The 27944-nt window shown below is 39.5% G+C and overlaps 2 protein-coding genes across 5 annotated transcripts; both read left to right on the forward strand.

Moving 5' to 3' along the window:
- On the forward strand, positions 1-27944 carry LOC148850163 (casein kinase II subunit alpha-2-like). 4 transcript variants are annotated; one of them, XM_088943120.1, is made up of 10 exons: positions 1-1532; positions 8004-8133; positions 9820-10014; positions 11812-11969; positions 16779-16869; positions 17037-17102; positions 17931-18013; positions 18220-18283; positions 18396-18464; positions 27581-27944. In XM_088943120.1, the coding sequence occupies exons 1-10, from the start codon at positions 1231-1233 to the stop codon at positions 27638-27640; spliced, it is 1218 nt and encodes a 405-aa protein (XP_088799246.1). In that variant the 5' UTR covers positions 1-1230; the 3' UTR covers positions 27641-27944. The 4 variants fall into 4 exon arrangements, with proteins under 4 accessions (XP_088799246.1, XP_088799247.1, XP_088799248.1 ...); XM_088943121.1 differs by lacking the exon at positions 18220-18283 and having other exon boundaries at positions 1013-1532; XM_088943122.1 differs by lacking the exons at positions 17931-18013; positions 18220-18283 and having other exon boundaries at positions 1013-1532.
- LOC148850164 (uncharacterized) lies at positions 22055-23855 on the forward strand. Its single transcript, XM_088943124.1, has 2 exons — positions 22055-23262; positions 23554-23855. Exons 1-2 carry the CDS (start codon positions 22860-22862, stop codon positions 23589-23591), a joined length of 441 nt encoding a protein of 146 aa, XP_088799250.1. The 5' UTR covers positions 22055-22859; the 3' UTR covers positions 23592-23855.

Raw genomic sequence — 27944 nt, forward strand, 5'->3', positions numbered from 1 at the left:
ACTTTAAAAACATCGCCGGTATTCTCCACCGGTAACTGCCTGTTGATACCATTTTTGTAGAACAGGAAGAGGCCTCAGAAGCTTGGGGAGCTTTACCAATGCCGTTATTGAAGTCCAAATCCAGGGCATCAAAATCACGATCAACATCACCAGCACCATCGTCGTAGGTCCGGAGAAGACCTTCATAGGAGAGACCATTTTCGTCATCAATGAAGTCCCCGTAGGCTCTGAAAACCTCGTCAAGGATTGCACTGATTTGCTCATTTAACCCTAGGATTTTCGGTGACGACGAGATACATTTCTTGCCTATTGGGACCTCCATCTTTCATATCGAATTGCTGGAATTCTTCCTCGACGAAATACGGCTTTGCTTTCCCTCTTTTTTCTTTTGAGAGGCTCTGGTCTTCTGGGTAGGCGTGAAGAAGTGGAAGAGAAAAGAGAGAGAGAGAGAGGGAGGGAGTGGAAGAGAGAAGAGGGTTGCATGGAGGATGCCGGCGAAACGGAAACAGGAAACTTGACGGTGGGGGATGCCGGCGAAACGGAAACAGGAAACTTGACAGTGGAGGATACTGGTGAAACGGAAACAGGAAACTTGGCGGTGGAGGATGCCGGTAAAATGGAAACAGGAAACTTGATGGTGGAGGATGCCGGCGAAACAGAAACAGGAAACTTGACGGTGGAGGAGGGCGGCAAAAGAAAATTGATGGTGACAGAGCAGAGGAAGAGAGCCGTTGCTTTCTTTTTACACCGATGGGCAGTTCGATTGAGTTTTACATCGAAAAAATCAATGTATTTTATACATCGATTATCAATGTAAACATCTTTCAAAATGAAGTTTTACACCGGTCTTCGGTGTTCTTTTACGTTCCAACCAAACACATGCAAAAGTAGACCACGGTGTAAAACTACACCGAACCGGGATTTACACCTCTACCAAACGCAGCCTTAGTAACAGAACGCGGCAAAGGTCAGATAAAAAAAAGGTCAGGGTGGTAATCTGTAAACTATCCAAAAGAAAGGATAAGAGATGAAAAAAAGAAGGAAAGGGCATTTACGTCAGAGGAAGAGAAAGATACTTTGGTAATTTGCGCCAAAATATCCGATTTCAGATCGATTCGGAAATTCGACAGTGGGGAGTGGGGAGTGGGGAGACAAGCGGAGGCAGGTTTCGTTTGTTTGGTGTTTACTGTTTACGGGGAAAGGAAGGAGGGATGGTGATCTGATTCTTGAATGAAAGATGCTCCTCACATTCCTGTATTGCTATATCGGCTCTTGCTAGCGGGCACGCTGGTGGCGTTGTTTGCGCCGGTAGCGCAGCCTCCTGCCCTAGGTCCGTGCTCCTCTTCCACTCTCTCCTCCGACAAGTGCATCGGTACAACTACATCCAATATCACCACCAATAAGAAGATCGATTGCTTCGAGATCGGCGTTTCAACCTCCGTCACCATGTCCAAAGCTCGAGTCTACGCAGATGTCAATGTTCTCCGCCCCAAAGAATACTGGGATTACGAGTCTCTCACTGTTCAGTGGGGGTAAAATCCCTAATCTCCAGTTTTCTCTTTTGTTTTTCATCCTTGGTTGAGAATTTTTCCTCTTACTTTGTTTTCTTTCCTCTTTATCTTATTCTATTAGCTTTCTGCTTGGATTGTTTTAAGTCTCTCTACATTCCCAGAGAGCAGGTATTAGCCAGTATGAATGTGGAAAAATTTTGAATTAGGCTAATGGCCATATTGAACCGGATCATCCAAATTGCATCATGTTAAGGAAAATCCAGTTAGTTGATGATCACAGTGGCATCAAGAGTTCAATATATGGAATTCATTATAAGTTGTTCCCTATTATTGCAATACGAGCTGTAGGTTTAGTCCCAAGACAAAAACTTTCTTTGGAAGTCCTTCAACAAAACCATCATCTCCAGGTATGTTAGTCTTTGATTTTAAGAATACTAATGGGCCTTCTTTGAGTGCAACAGATTTCATCCAGACCCTTCCATTGTCTGCCACAATCCATCTGGTTCCGGAAGCTGAATGGAAGGCACAAGGTGATAAAATCTGGGATTTAAGGCTAGCCAGAGAAGGGAAGGAAAGGAATGAGGGTGAGGGAATGGGGAAGTGACCGATGAATCAAGTGGTTGAAAAGAGAAAGAAGTAGTGAGTGTCATAGCGCATTCCAAAAAGAAGGGAAAGAAGGAAAAAGATCGTCGAAGAAAGTGGAAGCTTTTGGAGGTAGAAAGATTAAAATCAGATGTGGCGGCAGACTTAGAATTCAGTACAAGGGTGGAAAGAAGGAAATGAACCAAGTAAGGGATGGTGGTGTATAGCGTGGAAATTTAAGTAATCCAATGAAGATACTGAGCTGGAAAATGAGGGTGATAAAGGATTTGATTAGAAAGGAAAACCCGGATATAGTCTTGCTTCAAGAAACAAAAGTGGCAGTTTGGGATAGGAGTAGGGTGGTCTTTTCTGCCGTCCTGCGGGGCCTTAGGAGGTTTAGTGACTTTGTAGAGGAAAGAGGTAGTGGAGCCAATGGGAGAGCTAATAGGTTGGTTTACGGTTTCTTTGAAATTTAAGGGTGTGGGAGAAAAGTTTACTTGGGTGATGACGAATGTCTATGGCCCAAATAGATATGGAGAGAGAGGCGAAATGTGGGAAGAGCTCTATGATATAAGGGGTTTGTGGGAGGGTCCATGGTGTTTAGGTGGGGATTTTAACGTGATTAGGTTTACAAGTGAGACCAATAACCCAAATCAAGCGATCACAATTAGCATGAGGAAATTCAATGAGTTTATTAATGAGTGTGGTTTGTTAGAAATCCCCCTCCAACAAGCTATTTTCACTTGGTCCAACTTACAATCTAACCCGGGATGCTCTAAATTGGATAGGTTCATCTTTAGTTCAGATTGGGGAGAGCATTGGTTAGGTCTATCAACTAGGGCCTTGCCAAGAGTCACTTCAAACCATTGGCCGATAAGCATTGGAACTAGGAATTTCCTGAGTGGGCCTAAACCTTTCAGATTTGAAAATATGTGGTTAATACATCCAGACTTCACCCAAAAGGTCAAAGAGTGGTGGAGTGAAGAAGTGGTGGGTACCCTTGGGAGGGTTGTCAAATTTCACAAGAAAATTCAAAGGCTAAAATGTAAAATTAAAGAGTGGAATAGGGAGCATTTCGGGAGAGTGGAGGAGAAGAACTTAAGTGTTATTTCCCAGATTGAACTTTTGGATGAAAAAGAAGGACACAATTCTCTTTTAGAAGAAAAGGACCTTAAGATGGAATCTGAAGAAGGAATTGGAAGAGATAGTGCTAAGGGAAGAGATGTGTTGGAGACAAAAATCAAGGCATCAATGGATTAAGGAAGGGGATGGTAATACTAAAATTTTCCACGCAATCGCTACTGGAAAAAAGGAGAAAAACCTCGTGGAAAAGTTAGAGATTAATGGTGAAGTAGTGGATAATCAAGAGGAGATTGCTAATGTTTTCAAGAATCATTTCAAGGCAGTTTACAAAAAGACAGGGGGATGTGAGGCTTAGAGTGGCCTAGATTGGACTCAGAGGTGGCAAATCAGTTGGAAAAGGAGTTTGAATTGGAAGAAATAAAGGGAGTCATGTTTTCAATGGATAGATCTAAAGCTCTTGGACTTGATGGTTTCACTATGGCTTTCTTTCCAGATTGTTGGGATATCATAAAGTTAGATCTGTTGGTAGTATTTGAGGAGTTTGCGGAGTCTCACTTTATAAGTCTAGGGATCAACTCCACCTTCCTGGCTTTGATCCCTAAAAAGGGAGAAGTTGTTCAACCGAAAGACTTTAGACCCATCAGTCTAGTGACTAGCATTTATATAATTTTGGCCAAAGTGTTGTCGTTAAGGTTAAAATCAGCCCTGCCAACTTTAATAAGCCAATCACAAGGGACCTTTATTCAAGGTAGATAGATCATAGGTCAAATCTTGATAGCAAATGAATGTTTGGAGGACTTCAAGAGAAGGGGGAAGAAAGGTTTTATATGTAAATTGGACTTGGAGAAAGCGTATGACATGGTCGATTGGTCTTTTTTGTTGGAAGCCCTGAGGAATTTTGGGTTTGGAGAGAAAAGGTGTGGCTAGATTGAGGCTTGTTTAAAAACTTGTCATTTTTCAGTTTTAGTTAACGGAGTGGTTAGAGACTTCTTTCCAACCTCTAAAGGGTTGAGACAAGGGAATCCCCTTTCTCCTTTCCTTTTCACCTGGTAGCCTATGTATTTAGTAGGCTCATTTCGAGAGCTGATGGGTTGGATATGTTTAGAGGATGGAGGGTAGGAAGAGAGGGTACTGTGGTGTCACACTTGCAATTTGCAGATGACACAATCATTTTTTGTGCATCTGGAGATCCTTCAAAGGCTAGAAACTTGAAAGGAGTAATAAAGTTGTTTGAATGTGTGTCGAAGATGAAGGTCAATTTTGAAAAGAGTTTTATAGTGGGGGTAAATTTGGAGATGGAGGAATTGAGTGAGGTAGCAGAGTCCTTAGGTTGCCTTATATCTAGCTGGCCCTTGAAGTACTTGGGTATGCCTCTAGGAGATAATCCAAGAGAAGGAAGATTTTGGAATTCGATCGTAGAAAAATGCACAAAGAAGTTGACAGTTTGGAAGAGAAACTACATTTCCCTTGGAGGTCGGATCACTTTAATTAGAGCTACTCTTGCGAACTTGCGAACTTACCTTCTATCTGTCTTTAGGATGCCACAAAAGGTGATTTTGAAGGTAGAGAAAGTCATGAGGGATTTCTTGTGGGAGTCAAGGGAAGGGAGGAAGGATCATGTGGCTAGGTGGGAAATAGTGTGTAGGAGGAAGGAGCAGGGGGGATTGGGATTAGGTAGTCTAAGGAAGAAACATACAACATTATTAGGTAAATGGCTATGGAGTTGGCCTCTAGAAAGGAAGAGACTTTGGCATAAAGTGGTAAGGAGTGTGCATGGTGTTGCAGACAATGGATGGGATGCTGGTGTATCTCGGCGTGTTACGCTGAAATCCCCATGGATTGATATTCATAGTATTCTTCCCGTTTTCCTGAACCTGATAAGGTATGATGTTAGTACTGGAGATAGGGTTTTGTTTTGGGAGGATGTTTGGATTGGTGACTGTGCCCTCAAGGACCTCTTTCCCTCCTTGTATTCCATCTCGTGTTTTAAAAACAAGCCAATTCAAAGGTTTGTATCATCATCCTTTTCTTCTGGCATAAACTAGAATCTGGGTTTCAGAAGAGGTTTGATAGATTCTGAGCTTGACCAGGCTGCTTTGCTCCTCAAAACTATTGATTTTGTTTGCTTGGACCCTCCTTTTGTAGACTCCCATATTTGGAAGCCATTACCTTCGGGTTCCTTTTCTTGTGTCTCCTTCTTTGCTTCCTTGTGCTCCTCTCCATTGCCTCAACCTTTTCGTAACAAGGAAGTTTGGTCCAAACCTGTTCTTCTTAAAGTTGGAGCCCCTTGTTGGGAAGTCTCCCTCAGGAAAATCAACACTTTGGATGTTTTGCAAAAAAGAAGACCTAGTCTTTGTATCTCTCCTAACTAGTGCACCCTATGCAAAGCTAACGAGGAAAGTTGCTACCATATACTAATCACTTGCCCTTTTGTTGTAGGCCTTTGGGAAAAGCTTTTTGATCTTTTTGGGTGCAGGTGGACAGAACCAGTGCAGATTTGCAATCCTTTTGATCCTACAACTTTCAGGTGGCCAATGAGAAGAGGAAGAGTTTTGTGGAGGTGAGTTAGAGCTGCTTTGGTGTGGACTATGTGGGAGGAACGAAATGCTAGAATCTTTAATGACAAGGAAAGGGATCAAACATGTGTGTTAGAAAGTATCTTATGTAGGGCCATAAGTTGGGTAAAATCCTTGTATCTGTTTTCCACCTACAGTTTCGATGACATAAGGAGAAATTGGGAACAACTAGCTAAAAGTTCTGCAATCAGAAGCAAGCCGGTGGTGGATTGCAAGCCTCCTGATGTAGGCGTCATTAAACTAAATTTTGATGGCAGTAATTTGGGCAACCTGGGGCCATCTGGAATAGGGGGAGTCTTCATAAATGATGAGGGTCAGATTGTAGCTCTATTTTCTGGTCCTATAGGGTGGGGAGACTTTGTAAATGCAGAACTCCAAGCTGTGTTACAAGGAGCAGAATATGCAAGAGAGTTGGTAGTGGAGCATTTAATGATTGAAGGTGATTTCAAATTGGTTATTGGATGGCTAAAAGAACCAGAGACGGCAGCCTGACCATACAGGGGGGCTTTGAGAGGATTTAAGTGGCTGACTTCAAATATTTCAGTCACAGTTCAATGGGAAAGAAGATCGGCAAATGGGCTGGCAGACCTTCTAGCTAAACAAGGAGTACATAGGAATCAGCTCTTTTGGGCTCAATTGTAAGCTTTATGATGTAGTTTGGAGGCTGCACCTCGCGCTTCTTTGTGGGGAATTGTATGATGAATACTTAGTTCTTTATTTAATAAAATGTTCATTATCATTATCTATCAAAAAAAAAATATTGCAATACGAGCTGTATTGTTCCATTGGACTGTTTTTGTCATCTTTTCTGGTACCATGAATTTTTGTTGTCTACTGTAAAATAACTAATTTATGGGCGTATTCAAAAAGCAAGATAAAGAAGCTATTTCTATATATTTGGAGAAGTTTCACCAATGAGCCATTAATCCACTATAGATTGCAGTAAGTTTCTCTTCGACTGACAATACATGAATCCTATGACAGAAGTACACAACATAATTTATGCATAGAATCTCCGCATTGACTGAAATTCTTACTCTGGTTAGATTAATTAAGCAGAAAATAAATTCTTATATTCCTTTAGTTTGATTGATTAAATCCTTGTATTCCTCATAGTTAGCCATACCAAAACGAACAGTATATGTTTCTTATTGGAGAACCATTTACACATGAAGCTCTGATTTAATAATCTAAAATTCTTTTGCAGTGAACAATTAGTGTTATATTATCTTTTAATTGAAACCTAGTATTGGATAAATAGATAAACATATTAATAAACTAGGCCATCCAATGCTGGTCCTGGTTATCTGGGGTCTTGGGAGGGATGGATTGGATGTGAACCTCACCTTTGGTACTTTTTTGCACAGTTGCCGCTCCCGGACTTGAACCTGCATTCTTACTCATATCAGCATGAGATTTTACATTAAGTCCTTACGTAGACATATTAGTAACTTTGAATTTGATATTCCCATGGTTTCTCTAAGGATGCTTCAAAATTAGTCCACCACTAAGCTTGAATCTTTCTGAAGCTCTAAATGAATGTTCTGCTAAACAACCTGAATTCTTGGGAGGGGTGGACTGGATATAGACTTAACCTTGGGCAACTTTTTGGCACAAAGAGGCTTCACTCAGACTTGAAGCCTCATTCTCACACTTCTCAGCCTGAGATTTTATGAAGATAACAGTCTCTAAATGAAAATGAAAAAAATATATGATCCATGTACATTTGAACAGTGGACACAGATACAAGGGTCATGTTCAAACATGGTTATGGGATATTAGGAATGAGAATCTCTCAACTCTGGAATGTAGACTTACTTGTAAATATACATATATACATGTATTTTACATGGATAGCTATGCACACGTGTATGTGTACTGATATATTCATATACACATACATGTAAGGCTGCCATGGGCTGGGTTAGCCTGACATATGTGGGGTTATAAGACTCATAAAAGTTGCCGGAACATGGTTTAAATGGTCCAACCATCTATTCTGATCCTGGTCTGGCAGCATTGTTGTTGAGTTTGGCAATGTGCCTTTGGTTTTGGTATCTTAATCCAGCTGTCTATTCATGCTTTTGTGGATGGATAGTATAAGCTATCCGGCCTACACAAACTTATGAAAATTGCCTGTTGTGGAAGGCTGTGGACAAAACTAATGTCTTTGTTTTCCAAATTTAAGAGAAAACCAAAGAAATGCTATGAGTTTTACATATTTGTGACTCCTTTTCACATTCCTGTTCAGTGACCAGGATGATTATGAGGTTGTTCGGAAAGTTGGGAGAGGAAAATACAGTGAAGTTTTTGAAGGAATAAACACTACTAGCAATGAGCGTTGTATCATCAAGATCCTTAAGCCTGTCAAGAAAAAGAAGGTAATTTGTAGATATTATTATGTTGTCTACTGGCTATTTGAGGAAACTTTTCTGCTTTCTGGTAGAGGTTATGTTTTATAGCCTTGATACTCTTTCTTTGATATTTATGGCCCCAACTGTGGTTACATTCTTATTCATCAAAAAAAAAAAAACTGTGGTTACATTCTTCTAGGACATTTTCATCTGTCCCATATATTTGTATTACCATATCTTCTGTTGATGACCATGTGATATTCTGTAGTTAATTTGTAAACCATATTATATTTAATTCTATGTAATTATCTAGTAATACCTTTGTTTCTCTTATAGTAATGAATATATTTCTTTCCTTTTTTTTTTTTTTTAAAAAAGGCTGCAGATCCACTTTTTGTTCTTTAAACAAAGTGAAATCTTGACCAGTTAATGTGGCCCTCTTTTGTGGTAATTCCACACCGGGAGCCATTACTGAATGGTGGCCCTAGATACCTAGCATCTTGGGAGGGGTGAACTGGGTATGGACCTAACCTTTGGCATTTTTTTGCACAAAGTGGCCTCTCTCAAACTTTAACTCATTTACCATGTGCCATCACAAATGCTTAAAGCAACTAGCATGTATATTAAAATAAAAGCATATATGATATTATCTTAAATAACTTTATAGTTGGATAGGATAGTTGTTAGTCAACCTAGTTGGTGTTTACTTGTCCTATGTGAGCTCATCTACTAGTAGGTGAGCAGTTAGCGTGACGCTCAACTAAGATTAGAGCAGATTAATTTATGGTGCTTTATGATTATTTTTCAATCTTGGTCTTCTTTTTTTAATCTTTAGATCATATATTACTATCTTTTGGAGATATCCTATTTTGTGATATGTGCTTTACCAAAACGATAACCTTCTATGAAGTAACCATCTCGTTTTGTTTATCTTGTAATGCCCTATTGCATTGCCTATGCTCTTTAGCTTCTAATGTAAAATCTTTTTATTAATTTTGTTAAACAGTATCAGTGATTTAAAAGGCGTGCCTAGGTGCACAAGTGGGGCGCATTTTAGGGTATGCGCCTCGCTCAGGTCCTAGACGCGCCCCTTTCAAAAGGTGCATGCCTGGTGCACTTGATGTGCCTTTTTAAATTTATGCACTTTTTGCTCTGCCCCCGAATCCCTGACCATGCCCCTCGAGGCAAGCCCGAACAAGTCCGAGAACCCCCTAACATGGACTTCTTCAGGCTTGCCTTGAGGGGCATGGTACAAAGGCAACTTGTAGAATCAAGAGTGCAATATGTTTTACATCACATTAGCTAATTGAAGTAATGCAATTAATGAAAAAAACAGATTGTGGGTTTTACATGCTTGAAAATGCTTTATATGTTTGCTTTTATTTTTAAATTTTCATTTGGATACGCTTTACATGTAATGCTTATGTATTTTAATTTTAGACATAGGTTTTTTAAAACATTTATTTTAAATTTTAAGTTTATATTTTTTATTAATATTATGTTTAATATTTTTTTGATTTTTTTTGCTTTTTTTGAAATTTCTGACATTTTTTTTATTTCTTAGAATTTTTTTTGTAGTTTTTGCGCCTTGCTTCAAAAAGGCGCGTGCCCCGCCTTGTGCCTTGTGGCTTAGGCATAAATTGGCCCTTGCGCTTTTAAAACAGTGAACATTATAGTACATTGACATAATTATTACATTATTCTTTCATGCAGATAAAGCGGGAGATAAAAATACTTCAGAACCTTTGTGGTGGTCCAAATATTGTCAAGTTGCTTGATATTGTCAGAGATCAGCACTCGAAGACTCCTAGCTTGATATTTGAATATGTGAACAGTACAGATTTTAAGATTTTGTACCCCACACTGACAGATTATGACATTCGCTACTACATATATGAGCTCCTCAAGGTTTCTTTCTTATCTATTCTATTGTTAATTGTATTTTATTAATTTTCCTGTATTTCCACATTTCTTTTCACCTCTAAGACTATATTTGGCTCCAAATTGTACAGATAATCTAATCTGTATTTGGAGTAGGGTGAAAATATATAGGAGATAACACAATTCAGCAAGAAAAGTAACAGAAGAAATAAGGAATATGAGATATCTATGTTGCCACTACTAGTATGAAAGATAATCTCTTTCTTAGAAGACAGATCCAAAATTAGCTTTCCTGTTTTTCTGCTGGGATATTTTCACCTTGCTGCATGAGAGAAGCCCTTAGGATTGGTCCAGTAAGCTTCAAATACTTACTCCTTCCAGGGAGCAAAAATTTCATCAAGCTAGTCTTATTATAAGCTGTAGGCACATATAATTAATGATATTTGGTTCTACATTATTTATCCAGAATTTTGGTCGTCACACCTTTTGTAACAGGCTTGTTGATATTGATGTGATTCCAAAAGGTAGAATCCGTTTTTTTCCCACCATTTCTACCATAAGCATGGTTTGGATAGGAACTTTTACCTGGATACTCAACACCAAATACTGCATGTGTGCTTATATACTTATGGAAGTCCTGACATGTAAATGTCATTTGCTAACAAATCATGTTATACAAAATGTTTAGATGCTAAGTGGCAAGATGTTAGTATTAAGAATTGATACTTTGAAGAAAAAAAGAAGAAACTAAATGTAGAAGCATGAAATTAACATATCAAATGGAACGCATATACCCATATTTGTCTCTTGGTTCTCAAGGAATGGAGAATCATATTCCTTGTTTCCATTTTCAATTCTGGGCATCTTAGGTTTTCCATTCCTCCAGGTGTGGAAGTTGACATGTTTCCTAATATTTCCACAACATAATTTCTATGTCCATGGATGGCAACATGGGATATTACTAGGATTGACATATTCCCAAGTGAAAACTACCAGTACTATGTGGAGTATGTGAGATGGTATTAAAACATAACGAGTTGGCAACAATATCATATGGTGACTACTTAAAGCCTGATTTTAATTCTTTTTTGACATGATGTCAAATCTTGGTTTTTATTTGTGGTTGATCTATTAGAATGATATGCACTTTCTGTGAGTTAAAATTTTGCTATAACTTAGTTTATTATATGGTTTTCTCTCTTAAAGCCAATAGGGTAACATCACAAGTCGCAATGTATTATTTCATCTATTGACTTTGGTTTCTTGGCTTTGTTTGATGGTTTGGAACAAGCTAATAATCTAAAATGGTGTACCTATGCTTATTTTATCATTTCATAAAATATCATTGTATATTTCTGCATGTTTTACAATGTTTCCACCATTTCTAATTTTCTATACTTTTGACAATATCCATATGATGTTGTGACCCGGTTTGGGTGGTTGATATTTCCACCAACACTGACATTTTAATTCTTGGGTGTTTGAGGTGAGATGCATCTTAGGTGGCTCAGTAGAGTGACACATATGCATGCATGGTGGTTAAAGGAACTCCTCTGCCATTATTCTTGCTCATCAGAAAACCTCTTTCCCTCAGCAGTCACTTTAGTATTGCTTAACTTCGTTATTTTTAAGGTTTTGTGGACTTCTAAAAGATGCATATATTTGATATTTTATTGGGCCATTCATTCTTTGTATTTCTATGTTATGTTGATTTGATTCAATTGAGGTTCTTAAATTCATATGAATGCACTTTTCTGCATATGAGAAAATGGTTTATCACACTTAGTGGCATATGCTTATTGGTTGATTTTCTTTTTAATGCAGGCATTAGATTACTGCCATTCTCAGGGAATTATGCATAGAGATGTCAAACCTCATAATGTTATGATAGACCATGAGCTGCGAAAACTCCGATTGATAGATTGGGGTCTTGCTGAATTCTACCATCCTGGAAAGGAATATAATGTCCGTGTGGCTTCTAGGTATTCATCTTATGTGGTTGTTTATCTTCCCTTGTATCTTGTGTAAGATAGTCTTTTCCAACATGATTATTGTTTATCCATCTCTTAACGATTCAGCTTGAGTAACTTAAACCATCTAATTTCTAAGAGAATGGCGACAAGAGGTGGAACTCCAAGTCTTGATCTATCACAAAGAGTTAACATGTTTCTTTTTAATTAATAACCAGATCAAAGGGTAAGTAAATCTGAATGAAGATATAATTGTCTAGTTGCCTAAAAGGAGACACCAAAACCCAAACCTCTCCAAGGAGAAGTTCAACCAGAAACATTCATCACCCAATGATGGTCCCAGCCACTTGGGAGTCTTGGGATGGGTAGACTGGATAAGGACCTAACAATTGGCATTTCTTCTTCTTCTTCCTGTTTTTTTAATAAATACCATTGGCATTTCTTTTGCACAAAGCAGCGGAGACAATTACATAAAAATAATACAAGTAATGGAGCTAAACTATCTGCTATCCACCAAAACTTGGTTATCATATTGTATTAAGCATCTGCTATAATTTTCAATGTTTAGTATTCTGGTGGCTATCTTCTAACTTCATTGATTATAGCGAGATGGATCTATATGTAGATAGTATAATATGTTTAAAATCCAACATATTTCACATTAAACCAACAATGTATACTGAATTGCTTTGATGCATAGATATGGATATGGACAAGGACGTGGATACAGGTACAACTATACTATGTAATATGCTTATATCTAGCTTTTGAATCTACAATGCCGTTTTTTTTCAAGACTTATGTATCAAATTTAATTAAATTTCTAAAATGTGCGGATTTTTTATAGTATAATTTGTTAAAGCATACCATTTACATATTTTAAAAATGTTTCTGCTAAAAAGTATACCTATAAGTATATATGCAGAAAGCAGTATCTGGTATTGTATCTGATACTGGTACTCTAGGCATGTTCAGGTATCTGTTTATCATAGCTAAATTGTAATAATCACTGTTGTTTCTGTTATTATCAATGTTTAGAGAACCAGACCGGACATAGAATTGGAAAAGGGAGGTTCAACCGTAGTCAAACTGCAGGCCGAACTGTGATGATGTGGCGTTATGCATTATATTTTGTAGGTCATATAAATACTACGTTTCATATATTTTACAAATATTGTACGCTTGCATGTGGTGGATAGATTGTTAGTTTTAAAGATTTTAAAATAAATAACCAGGGTTCAGGTCTCTTAACTCACATTTTCTTTAAAATATTTGTGTATTAAAGCAAAATATACATTAAAAAGGCACACATAAATGCAAATAAAGAGATGGATTAATAGTAGCAAGACAATGCACATAAATAAGAGGTCTTGGGTTCAAGTCTTGTTATTACTATTTTGAAGTTTCCATTCATGTTGTGACCTGGGTGGTTTCATAAAACCGAGACGGTTCATTTGTTTTCGGGTTAAAGTGGCCAGTCAGTTGGTTTTTCATAAATTATGGTTTCCAGGGTACGATCGAACTGGCCATGAATCCGGGTCACGAGTCAATCGGTCCAACCAGCTGGTCCATTTCAGTTTTCTAAACAATGGCTATTGTTTTGGTAGGTTGTGACTTTGAATTATAACTTGGGATGATCGCCTTGGTTGCATAAAGAGCATGTCTTATTAGTGATATCAACCACCGAGTTTATGTATTGGACATGATAACTTTGAATCTTTTGATTCTGAATTTCATTCTTCAAATGATGCAAAATGAATGATATTTCCTGAAACCCAGCATGCCATTTTAATAATGGGAATACTGAAATCAAGTCCATACTTAAAAGGGTGCAGACTAGCATGGACTGGACTTCCTTTTAGTTTTTCTTTCTGGTTTTATGTGCATAGGTTGGTTAAGTTTTTGTTTCTTAGTATTCTATATTGAGGCTTGGATGATGATGATAATCATGAGTGAGAATGTTTTGTTTATTTATGCAACTTGTTTGGATCTAGCTATGTTGAAAATGAAGCCAAAATTGTTTGCCAAGCAATTTGTTTGAATGTTTAGTCATGGGAGATCTGCACATATTACTCTAGTGTTTGCTTTATGCCTTTATAACAGTAACCTATTCAATGAATCAGCCATTGATGATTTAGTGTGGGGTTGATTTGCTGTGCATCATCATTGAGATCCAGAAAGAGCAAGAAACTATCCTGGGGAACTGGTTTCCTCCTCTCCTTGGAGTTATCAAGCTTAATTTTGGTAGGTGCTTTATGAGGAGATCCTCCTGGTTTTCTCGAAGAGTCAGGACCCATAGGTCATGGTCCTTCCACCATAATTTTGGACAGACATTTTGTCCCTTCTGATTTTGTAGATGTTGGTGCTTCCACCATAAGCTTCTCTAAGGTTGAGGTTGAGGGGATTTTCAGGTGCTAGTGGGTTTGACTGCCCTGGTATCTCTGCCATCATATTAAAAGGAAGATGCTTATCTCCCAGAGTAAATATTTTTGTTTGGGTGCCAAGATCCTGCTAATGATCTATCTGGCTTTTAGGTAGCATTGGAGGGTATAGAGATGATATATAGGGGTCGTTCCTTGACTTCATAGTTTTTTCCTTAGACATATGAGGGGGCCAAGATTGCCAGTTCAGTGGTTTTTTGAGGTATTGTTTCTTGTTGTATTATATCTTCTTCTTTTTCTGTTGTACTAACAAATTGCTTTTGATCATGTGCCAATTAAAAAAAGTATAATTACTTGTTTTACCTTCTCATATGGATAGCCAGTAGTACATGCCTATTTGATAAAAATGTAAAGTAGGTTAACCAAATGCCTCTGATTAATGGCTATGCACAATCTATGATATAATCTTTGGTACCATAATATTTATGTATTTTTTTTATCAGTGCCGTGGTATTTTAATTAAAATGCTTAAACCTAAATCATGACACCAGGAATTGAGAAGGTGTTATGTTTTGGCACGAAACACTGTAAAATAGTTTATTATTGCTTCAAACATGTATACACTGATAGGGTGCCACATAGGACAACTGAAGTGGGAACACCATCCAAATACAAGAAACATCATTTTGATGGGAGGTTGTTTGTAGAAGTTTACAAGGAGGGTTGGGTGTTAGGAGTGTGGACAAAAAGAATATGGCTCTGTTAGGGAAATGGTTATGGAGATGGCTGTTGGAAAGGGATAGGCTATGACATGAAGTAATAGCCAATATACATGGTAGGTTGGGGAATGGTTGGGATGCAAGTGTATCCAACTGGGCTACTTTGGCATCACCGTGCAAAGCTAGTCATGGCTTTCTGCCTCATCTCCTCTGTTTTGTGAGGTATGATCTTTGTTTAGGGGATCTGTTATTTTTTTGGGAGGATACTTGGGTTGGTTCTTTCCCATTAAAGGATCTCTTTCCCTCCTTATACTCGGTTTCTTAGTAAAAAAATGAGCATATTTCAAAATTCATTGTTCCTCCCATTCTTGTGGGTCATAATTGGGACATTGGCTTCTGTTGAGGTTTAAGATATGATGAATTGATGGCTTGTTTGGATCTCCTCCAAATTCTTCAAAACGTATGCCTAGACCTCAATAAGCTAGGTAAGTGTATCTGAGCCCCATAAGGGTGTGTTTTCCTATGCTTGTTTGTCCAAGTCTCTTTGTAATTCCTCAGCCTCGCCTTCTTTCCCCTTTAAAGAATTCTGGTGTAGATACATCCCCCCTAAAATAAGAGCTTTTTGTTGGAAAGTAGCTCATGAGAAGATCTATACTTTGGATTTGCTACAGAAGAGAAGACCCAATTCATATATCTCTCCAAACTGGTGTTTTTTGTGTAGATCAAAATAATGAGTTGTTATCACTTATTGATCTTCTGTTCCTTTGGTGTAGCTATTTGGAATTGGTTTTTTTCCTTGTTTGGGAGCAGGTGGTACCAATGGAGGTTAATATGCTATCTTATCCTTTTACATTTACTTTACCCCAAAAGAGGGGAAGAATAATGTGGAGATGTGTGAGAATAGCCTTGATTTGGACCATTTGGGAAGAAATGAATGCGAGAATCTTCTTAGAGAAGGAAAGAACCAAGGAAGAGGTTAAGGGTTGTGTGTTGGTCAGGGTGCTCCATTGGATCAAAACTCTGGAGCTGTTTTCTCAGTTCTCCTTTGGTGATGTCTGGAGAAATTGGGAAGTGGTTGCTAGAAGCTCTTCTGCAAAGGAAAGAATGAGTGTTGCTTGGCTACCTCCACTTGATGGCTTTGTGAAGCTGAACTTTGACGGGAGCAGCCAAGGCAATCCAGGTCCTTTTGGTATAGGAGGGGTCTTGCAAGATCTAGAAGCTAAACTCATAGCAATGTTTCCTAGCCTTGTGGGTATGAGTGATTCTCTCAAAGCGGAATTTCTTGCTGCAGTACAAAGAGTGCAAATTGCTTATGAATTGAATATAGAGGATGTGGTGATTGAAGGGGACTCTAAATTGGTGGTGGGATGGCTAAAGGATCCAGAATCCATAATATGGTGCTACAGGAGTGAAATGAAAAAAAATGGATTACCAGGAATGAACTTGAGGATACAATGGGTGAGGAGATCGGCAAATGGGATGGCAGATGCTTTAGCCAAGTAGGGGGTGAATAGGACTCATTTGTCCTGGGCTCAATTGTAACTTGTCTTTGTTTTAATATAGAGAGGTGGCATCTTGTGCCTCTCTAAGGGATGCTTGTAATGTTTTTACTACTATAAGTCTAATAAAATTTGAAGTCATTTATAAAAAAAAAAATTAAATGTGCCCAACTAGTTTGGAGTTATTTGTCGGAAGCTAACAACTGCATTCATTTTCTCCAGGTACTTCAAAGGGCCTGAACTCCTTGTTGATCTTCAAGATTATGACTATTCTTTGGACTTGTGGAGCCTTGGCTGCATGTTTGCAGGAATGGTGAGTCTGTTGCAGTTATTGTGATTTGTGAGCCTTGTATTCAAGGCTAAACTATGACCATGGGGTCTACTTGTAGTGAATTTTCACTTGAATAGTCATTTATGTAGTTTCCTAGTTTCCTCCAGCTTAATTACCAAGCTGACATATGCTGGATATGTTATTTGCAGATATTTCGCAAGGAGCCATTCTTTTATGGTCATGATAACCATGATCAGCTTGTCAAAATTGCCAAGGTGATATTCTGGTCCATGGCTACTCCCCTCAACAAAGAAAATATATGCACACATACATAAAAGAAAAAAAAAGGAAAAAAAGAAACTAGGTGCCCAATAAATCCCTTAGCTTGATATTGTCTTGGTTGTATGAGGTTTGGGTTGTTGCACAATTACTTGCATTCACTATTTCACTTGTGTTATCATACTGAACGAAATGCATGTTGAGAACCATGTTTTGCCATGTAACTGATGTAGGAAATATCAGTAAACACATCAAACAATGTCTTTATTGAACGTTTAGTTGGTAACATGTAATCTTTTTATCTATATGGGAAGTTAGGAACCATGGCATTCCCGATCAAAAAAGGTGTCTGATATAGAGTTAAACCCTTTTGAAAGATCTTTTTTTTTGGCGGGCTTTGCTATTGGAATCTTAATACGATTTGCTTGATCAATTTTAATATGCTAGTATTGGTACCAGAACTACCATCAACTTTGTTGTTAGGATGAACATGTGGATGGTTGGTATTCATCAACATAGATACATATTGGTTTATAACAGATATATTTATGTACTTCATACTGGCAACCATCTGGTCAATGTATGATGGGTACAGTAGGCTCCTATAAGTTCCAATAAATAACAATGTATTGAAAGGTAGAAATGCAAGAATGGATTTTGTACAAAATAAAATAAGATCACTTTCAAAGACTACCAATAGACAAAGGTTTGCCTTCAACTACCAACTGGATCTTTTATAGTCCCTTGGTTGCACAAGTCAAATTGGTTAACAATTACATGTTCTCACAAATCGTAGTTTGATTTCAGATTTATATTTTTTTCAGGTACTTGGGACAGATGAATTGAATGCATATTTGAATAAATATCGTCTAGAGCTTGATCCCCAACTTGATGCTCTTGTTGGGAGGTATGCTTGACATGAAACATAATTTTTTTCCGGCCATGGAATTCCGGTTCAACAAACGCTGTGGTTCAGTTAGATATTTGCATTATTCAGAAGTCAAGATAGTCAGCTAATTCAAGCTGCTCCACTAAATAAATTAATAAAAATGCAACAAATAACCCTTACCCCCATATCATTAATTGGCATGCTTTGGGTAATTACTTTTGTAGGCACAGCAGGAAGCCCTGGTCGAAATTTATTAATGCAGATAATCAGCATCTAGTTTCTCCAGAGGTCATACATTTTGAGCATGTTGAAAAAACATCCAGATTTATTTTCTCTTCATTTTGTTTTGGTTTCTATATTTATTGACTCTTTCAGGGTCATATTATTGTATGACATGCAGGCCATTGATTTTCTTGACAAACTCCTTCGTTATGATCATCAGGAGAGGCTTACAGCAAGGGAAGCAATGGTAAATTCTGATGTGCCAGTGCTTGCTATTTTTACTCCACCCCTAATATTTTGCAGCTCTGTTTTTTTTTCCCTTTTCTTTTTCTTTTCCTTTCCTTCCCTTTCTGTTTTTCCCCTTTTTTACTTGGTATGAGTGCATGATCAACCAAACATGCATTTCTTCTTTTATTCCAAGGATATATTACTTTCTCTTTTATTGATATTGGTCTGAATCCCACATCTAGGGAAGTTTCTGTCTGGCATATGCAAAACCTTCTTATCCCTTTTCTTTGTTTATTATACCCTGGCGTGAAGGGATAGGAAATCCATCAAATGGACGCCCAAGATTGCGGAATAAAGGGGGGCGAATTTCAAAAATTTTTATTTTCCTTCAACTAGGAATCGAATTTCCTATTTAGAAAATCATATTTTCAAGGATCATTCTTGAACCATAAACTGAATCAGATCTGAACCAAAAGGAGGAGAGAGAGATAATACCTGATATAGAGAAATAATATCTTTCAACGGAGGTGTTCACGCCTAAGGTAAAAACCAAAATCTGCTCCCACTGAAAATGGCGTAGTGCAGGGTGAAGCAGAATCAACAGTGTCTTTCCTAAGAACTTGATTCTTCCCAAGAATCACCTGGACGGCTTGTGAATACAACTCCTACCAATCTTTTCTCCAAAAGATTGGAATCAAGATCTGATCTTGATTTCTCCCAAGCAATGGAGATCGAACTGCTATAGGCGGCGGTTGCAGGAAGGAGGTGGCTAGAGAGAATTTGCAGGGTGCATAATTCTCTCCTCTGTGATCTCAGCTCTGAAGACAAGACTGTTGTTGGTAATTGTGTGTCTAAAGGCTACCGCCCCCTCTTCCTTTTATAGACTTAAAGGGATCAGCTCCTAATCCCATTAGGAGTTGCTAACCCAAATCATATATGGATTAGAAGTCCCTTTAAGATAAGGGATAAACCTTATCTTATCTGTAGGTTAGCAGCCAGTTCCTAATCTAATTAGGAACTTTCCAAATCTAAATCTCATTTAGATCTTAGACTCTCTGAGTGGATAGGGTGTGGGCCCAATCCTATCAGTTGATCTTATCTCAGAATTCGCCCCTTAAAGACTAATCAAATTAGCCCAGTTCGAAATGGGCTTAAGACCCATTTAGGGTTATGTATTCATTAAACCTTCCAAACTGCTGCTTAGTTGGGCTTCTTTGTATGGCGTGAGACCCAGACATTGATCTACACATCAGCCACATGGGTTCAGCTCAGCCTTTGTTACAAGGCCTGGTTGAATACACTGTTATGGACAGTGCACCCCCTGAAACCCATCAGATGGGCTCTATGGGCCCAACACTTACCCTAAGTGGTCCTTGGGCCAGCCACCTTGTAACACCCAGGGACTGTGGGCAGATGCAAGATTAGCCCATCAGGTATTATCCTCAATGGCCTTACACTCAACCTCTCAGCCCATAATGATCATACACTGCCCGACAAGAGAGGACCTCTCCCTTGGCTGCAAGGAACAGTGTTGCACTCTCTCAAGTATGGATCCCGGGAATTAAAACCTTTTGCAAACATTTTGAAACCATAATATATATACTTTTATATCTCATTTAAAATCTATTTTGCAAAACAAATCTCAACGATTGAAATCGGCTACCGGCAATCTTGGTTTCCATCAGTGAGAGTGCATCCCCGATCATTACCTTTTTCCGACAAAGGGGCTGATCCTGTCACTATGATCACCCACTCAGATGAATTCTCAGACTGTCCCAACATACTCAGGTTTTGACCCCTGCTAAGGATCTCACTGATTGGTATATTAAAGACAGCCCAATCCAACACCTAGTGCAGTATCATAATCGAGTCTAGGGGTCGGGTGTAGCTTTTCAGTTTTGCCCATCAATCTCCAAGGTTCAGGGCAATACTGGAAATCTGGTCCAGTTCAAAGATTCAATTAATCCCACACTATATGTGCCTAGGGTCTCACCCCGGTAGCTGAGACAATCCACCCCAACCGACTTGGTGGCACCACAGTGTCAGCCTTGTCAAGATAGGTCTCCCCAGACCGACCCACTGGCTGTGAACATTCTAAACTAACACGAGTCTCATTAAGTGTCCAGTTTAAGGGTATTACACAGAAACATACCAAGGGAACATGAATCAAATATGCACTTTTATTCATTTACAATAAACTCATAAAGTACATCAATTTTGATTGAAGCTAAGGGCATACAAAACTGTCTAACATGGCGGTGTTGTTGAATTCCCTTTCTTCGGCCCTAAAAGTTTCATTTTTCCATCAAGCCTCTCATGTGTCAAGGTTCCAAATCATATTTTGAGGTTTCAGAGCTTTTATAAAACTCACCATGTTATTTGAACCAAATAGTTGTCTCTTCATGATAAATGATATCCTCCCAAAACTCAGTTATTGCCTCCTTCACAAAGGTGGTGTTCAAATGATATTTATGGACTGTATTTGAGAAGATTGTTCCTGGTGGCTGGCTACAACCCTAGAAGACAGCATGGAATGCTGACATTGACAGCATCAAAATTGGGAAGTATAAAGCTGAAGTTTGATAGTGTAGAGAACACTGATGTGGGCCCCACTGCAGTGGTCCCCACTGTGTTCGTAGGACAACAGTATTTGTTTCAGTTATAGTAGTGTCAGTTTGCTAATTCAGCTGTTATTTATTTCAGTTTTATTTACTTTCTTTATTATGTAAGTACCAAGGGCAGATGTGTCCTTTCATCATGTACTAAACATAAACCTATAAATATTAAGAGTGGCGGCGGCAGATCAGTTAGAATATGTCCCTCCTTTCAGCAACTTGTGTTCTCTTGCTTTTTTATTCTCTCCCTTTTTCTCTCATCTTCTTTTAACCTAAAACCTTTTAGGATTCAAGACTGATTACAATATTGATCTTCTACTTGGTATCAGAGCCTATCTAGGGCTTCTCATGTGTATCTAGTCCAGCCGATCACATGAGAACTAGCTAGGGCTGGAAGCCTTGAAGAAGTTTTTCGGCGGCTGAATCTTGGAGATTACCAGGAGAGGTTCGCAGCAGTTGAAGACTTGCCGCAACCTATAGAGAGTTGGTAATCAGGAAGAGGCAGCGAAGGTTAGGGTTCAGGTAACCCTAGAAGACAGTACTCTGAAGGTAGGTAATCAGTAGGTAAGTTTGTTTCTTTACTGATTTTTAGAGATTGCAATCAGTCGAGATAGGTTGGACTTATCTAGAAAGAGGGGCCGAACTGTGTTCAAGTTTGCTCTAGGGTTTGGCTTGCCGAACTGTGATTAAGTTTGTGTCTAGGGTTTGATTGTTGGGCCAAACCCTCCTCTTCAAAGGGGATTAGTTTTTAGGGTTTCACAGTGCCCTACGACAAGTCCCACTGGTGTGGACTGCTTGGAGAGTGCAGCTGAGCACTTTAGTGATTTTAGATCACTAATTTTCTTCAAACCTACAGTTGAAACCCTATTTTTGCTATCACAGTAGTGGGCCCCACAGTAGTGGTTTCAGAGAACAGCATCTCAGATTGATAGGCGATTGATTTCAGATCAGTTTTGTGTTGGTATTCCTGATTGGATCAAACCAGTTTCAGATCGGTTTTGTGTTGGTATTTCTGATCGGATTAGATCAGTTTCAAATCAAATCAGTTTCAGATAAGCTTTCAGACTTACTTCCTTGACTCTGTTTTCTGGTATAATTGCTCTAACAGTTTGTAGCCTCTAAATCTTGATCAAAGATGGAGTTCAAGGGTCAGGGAGATAGTAGTTTTGGAAACCACAATTATGGTAATGTATCTGAAACCGGGTTTCAGATTACAACTATGAGATTTGATGGGTCAAATTATTTGGAGTGGGCACAATCAGCCATGATGGCGCTATTGGAGGAAGGGGAAAACTGGGTTACCTCTTGGGAGATGTGAAAGAACCTTCCAAAGAGGACCCAATATACACCAAGTGGGTTCAAGAGAACTATTTAGTTATGGCATGGCTGTGTAATTCCATGCAGCCACATATCAGTCGAAATTACTTGTGGGCAAAGATAGCCAAAGAAATATGGGATGTTGTGAAAGAAACCTATTCCCAATCCCTCAATGTTGCCAGAGCCTATGAACTGAAGTGTGAGGTGAACTGCCTTAAACAAGGAGAGAAGCTAGTTTTTGTCTACTTCTCTACCTTGAAATCCTTGTGGCATGAGATTGACCATCTGGAGACCCTTGAGTGGGAGAGTCCCAAAGATGCACAGACTCACATAAAACAAATTGAGACGAATAGGGTATTTGAGTTTCTGGCTGGTTTGAATTCAGAATATGACATTGTGCGACAATAGATATTGACAAGAGATAGTGTGACTATTTCTCAAGCATACTCCTTGGTGCATAGTAAGAGACCAGGAGGAAAGTTATGATGCAGCCTCAGCCTTCTTTCCCAGCCTTGACAGCCATTAAACCCAAGCCAGGGGGTGACTCAGAAAGGGACCGGAAGAAGGAAGATAAACGGGATCTGGTGTGTGAACATTGCAAGAAACCCAAGCACACAAAAGATACTTGTTGGAAGCTACATCCTCACTTGGTCCCAGCAAAACTGAGAAATAAGAAGGGTAATGCTCATATGGCAGTGAACACTGATTCAACATCCTCAGCAGGTACATCCCTGGAGACTTTAGCTGCTGTTCGGGCTGCCCTCATACAGTTGGAAAAGGAAGTTGGAAGTTCAGCTCAGCCATCCCAGTCCCCATCAGCTCCTGCTACATTTGCATTTGCACATTCAGATACTCGAGCCTCAGCTTACCATGCTTCAGCTCCAGGTAATACTGATCACTGTTGGGTAATAGATTCAGGTGCATCTGACCATATGACTAGCTTTTCATCTTTGTTTACTTCTTATCACTTGTCCTCTGGCCGAGATAGAGTATTCATTGCTGATGGCTCTCTTGTTCCCATTTCAGGCAAGGGGGACATCAAGTTATCGGACACTATCTCTTTATCTTCTGTTTTGCATGTTCCTAAGCTTGATACCAACCTCCTTTCAGTTAGTAGTATTACCAAACACATGAACTGTTCAGTAACCTTTTTTCCCTGACCGATGTGTTTTTCAGGATTTGGAGACGAGGAAGGTGATTGGAACTGGCCATGAGACGAACGGGATCTATCTGCTTGGAGAGAGTACCCGACGGGAAGAGTCAGTGGATAAGAAGTCTTTTGTTTCCCAGTTTGTGAGTTCGGTTATGCCAAAGCATAACCGATTAGGTCATTTGTCTTTTAAGTCTTTAAAGAGTTTGTTTCCTGCTTTATTTGAGTCTGTTGAGCTATCAGAGTTGAGGTGTGAGAGTTGTGAGCTTGTCAAACATTGTAGAACCTCTTATTCTTTAAGTAATAAAAGGAGTAATTTCCCTTTTGATATTGTGCATACTGATGTTTGGGGGCCATATCATATCTCTTCTATGGGTGGGTATAGATATTTTCTACTGTTTGTTGATGACCATATCCGGTTTTCTTGGGTATATCTTATGCGTTCTCGGGATGAGGTTCCTACTCTGACCCAAAACTTCCATCAGATGATTCTCACTCAGTTTGGAACTAAAATCAAAGTCCTCAGATCTGATAATGCAAAGGAATACTTTGATCAACCATTGACCTCCTACCTTCGTAGCCATGGAGTTATTCACCAGAGCACTTGCCCTTATACACCACAGCAGAACGGCGTTGCCGAAAGGAAGAATAGGCATATCTTGGAGGTGGTTAGAAGCATTATGTTTACCTCCAATGTACCTATTCGCTTCTGGGGTGATGCTATCCTCACGGCAGTTTATCTCATTAATCGAGTTCCTTCCTGGGTCCTTGATATGAGAACCCCTTTTCCCTTCTTTACCCAGACAAGGAGTTGTTCATTGTTCCCCTTAAAACCTTTGGTTGTACCTGTTTCGTCCAGCTTCTCGGGCCTTATCATTCCAAGTTTGACCCTAAGGCCTCCAAATGCATTTTCCTTGGTTATGCACAAACTCAAAAGGGCTATTGCTGCTATGATCCGGTTTCAGGGAAACGGTTTGTCTCTATGGATGTCACCTTCTTTTAGGAGACACCCTATTTCCTCAGGGGGAGAGCAGTAAAAGTGGGACTGTTTTGAGTTTCTTTCCTCAGGGGGAGAGCAGTGAGAGTGGAAGTGGGGCTGTTTTGAGTTTCTTTCCTCAGGGGGAGAGCAGTGAGAGTGGAAGTGGGGCTGTTCCTTTACCTATTCCACTGGGTAATGAAGGTTGTAGTGGTGAGGGTGGTCAGAGGGAGCCGGAGTTGAGAGTCTATCACAGGCGATACAGGCAGGTTGTTCCTAGTCTTCGGCAGTCCCGGCCAGATCCAGTTCCTTCTGCGGCTCCAGATCTAGAGCCTACTGAGATACCTCTCGCTGTTGCCACTTCCCCTCCTGTGGATGACCTTGATCTCCCTATTGCCATTCGCAAAGGGAAACGACATTGCACCACTTTTACAACTCATAGCATCTTACAGTTCCTATCCTATGATCGTCTATCACAATCTTACCGGTCATATCTCACTTCCATTGCCGATGTCCCTATTCCAAGAACAGTGCAAGAAGCCTTATCGGTTCCAGAATGGAAAGATGCAATGCAAGTCGAAATGGATGCCCTGTTGAAGAATAATACATGGACACTGGTTGACCCACCAAAAGGAAAGAAACCGGTGGGATGCAGATGGGTATTCACTGTGAAGCATAATACTGATAGCTCTATTGAAAGGTACAAAGCCCGGCTGGTTGCAAAGGGATTCACTCAGACTTATGGTATAGACTACTTGGAGACCTTTGCCCCAGTAGCCAAGATGACCACCATTCGAGTTTTGTTATCCCTTGCAGCAAATCATTCTTGGCCCCTGTTTCAGATGGATGTTAAAAATGCCTTTCTGAATGGAGACTTACAAGAAGAGGTTTACATGTAGTTGCCTCCTGGATTCTATGATACAGAGACAGGTAAGAAGGTTTGCCAACTAAACAAGGCATTGTATGGTTTGAAGCAGTCACCTAGAGCCTGGTTTGATAGGTTCAGATTAGCCCTTGGAAGGTTTGGTTATGTACAGGCCCAATCAGATCATACACTATTCATCAAAAGGATGGAGTTCTCTCTGACACTACTAGCAGTATATGTAGATGATATTGTGGTGATAGGAAATGACAGTCATGAGATTGTCTCTCTCAAGCAGCTCCTTCATCAAGAGTTTGAGGTAAAAGATCTTGGTGCACTACGATATTTTTTGGGTATTGAGGTTGTTAGATCCAAGCAGGGGATTTTTATCTCTCAAAGAAAATATGTTCTAGATCTGTTGGCGGAAACTGGAAAGCTGGGTGTTAAGCCGACCGGTACACCCATCGAACAAAATCACAAGATTAGTGCAGAGGGTGGGGACCCTCTTGAGGACAAAGTTATGTTCCAACAGTTGGTTGGAAAGCTTCTATCATCTTTGTCTCACTCGGCCGGATATCAGCTATGTAGTTAGTGTTGTCAGCCAGTACATGCACTCCCCTAGAACTTCTCATCTTCTTGCGGCAGAACGAATATTAGCATACTTGAAGAGATGCTTGGGTAGAGGTATATTACTCAAGAACAATAATCACACGAGGGTGGAAGTTTATACAGATGCCGATTGGGCTGGAAGTGTTGATGACAGAAGGTCTACCTCTGGATATTGTGCCCTTGTGGGAGGTCATTTTGTCTCTTGGAGGAGTAAGAAGCAGAGTGTTGTTTCCCGCTCCAGTGCTGAAGTGGAATACAGGTCAATGGCTAATGGAGTGGCTGAAATCTTATGGCTGAGGTCACTATTTGAAGAGTTGGGTATTGATTATGAAAAGCCCTTAATGTTGTATTGTGATAATCAGGCAGCTATTAATATAGCCCACAACCCAGTGCAGCATGACAGAACTAAACATACCGAAGTTGATCGACATTTTGTGCGAGAAAGAGTTATATCACAAGAAGTGTGTCTTCCGTACATCACATCCAATATGCAGCTCGCGGATATCCTCACCAAGGCTGTACCAAGGAAGAAGTTAGAGACAGACCTATCCAAGTTGGGCATGATAGATATCTACTCCCAACTTGAGGGGGAGTGTAGAGAACACTGATGTGGGCCCCACTGCAGTGGTCCCCACTGTGTTCGTAGGACAACAGTATTTGTTTCAGTTATAGTAGTGTCAGTTTGAGTCAGTTTGCTAATTCAGCTGTTATTTATTTCAGTTTTATTTACTTTCTTTATTATGTAAGTACCAAGGGCAGATGTGCCCTTTCATCATGTACTAAACATAAACCTATAAATATTAAGAGAGTGGTGGCGGCAGATCAGTTAGAATCTGTCCCTCCTTTCAGCAACTTGTGTTCTCTTGCTTCTCTTATATTCTCTCCCTTTTTCTCTCATTTTCTTTTCTGTTTTACAAACCTAAAACCTTTTAGGATTCAAGACTGATTACAGTCTTGATCTTCTACTGATAGTAACCTTGGCTCTTGAGGGCTGGATACTTTAGAAATTGGGTGGGAAGTATCCTGCTTGCCTTCTTACAGGAGTTTAAGTTGGTCTATTGTTCAGGTTGGGTTGACTTGGTTGTTGGAAGGAGATTACCAGGTTGTTATTGGATGGTTATCCTCAAGGGAAGAAGGCCTCTTGCTCCTTTAGCAACCAAACGAACTGTGTATGGACCCCTATTTCCACCAACAGCCTTGCCGACTCTAGCAAGGACAGGGTTGACTATAAATTACAAAAAACTTGGGCTTGGAATCAAATGCTCTTATGGAAAGTACTTAGTAACTTTTTAGGTTGGGGTAGGGGTCATGCACACGACGCCCTTCTGTGCTCTCTTTTACTTGTGTGTGCTTCTCATGAGTGGTTATGTTTTGTTCAATCCCTGACTTATAATTAGTTAAATTTTTAGCCTCTTTGTTGTTCCATACCAACAAGTAATCCATGAAGTGCAAAATGTCTTGTTTTTATTTGCCAGTCTCATGAAAAATCCATGAAGTGCAAAATTTTAGCTTCTCTGTAGCCGAGCTAGTGATCTTTAATTTTCAAAGTTTTACTAGAAATTTGGATGTATTAGTCTGACACTTTTTTCATATGTTTTGGCATCAGGCCCATCCTTATTTCTTTCAAGTGAGAGCTGCAGAGAATAGCAGGATGCGGACACAGTAAAAAATGCCTATTGAGGATCTACATTTCATATAACTTGGGCCAGATGGTGCTGTTGATTTGTGATTTAGCCTGCTTTACCAGTTACCATTATTTGTTTACATAAAGCGTGGCGGCTGTGTTCCAGTTGGAGGCAGTTATTTACACGAGTTTTTATTTAATGGTCTCGTGTTCAACTCTCTTCGGTCTGTTTGAGAGGCTATGTTGTATCCCTGCTCAAGGTTTTAGTGACAAATTTTATGGTAGTTATATACAATCTACTTTAGCTGGCTTTTAAGCAGTAGTGGAATGCCCTCTACTTGATAAA

Source organism: Nelumbo lutea, chromosome 5 (assembly GCF_056320005.1).
Source record: "Nelumbo lutea isolate HS-2025 chromosome 5, American lotus-T2T, whole genome shotgun sequence".
In the NCBI taxonomy this organism is placed as follows: Eukaryota; Viridiplantae; Streptophyta; class Magnoliopsida; order Proteales; family Nelumbonaceae; genus Nelumbo; species Nelumbo lutea.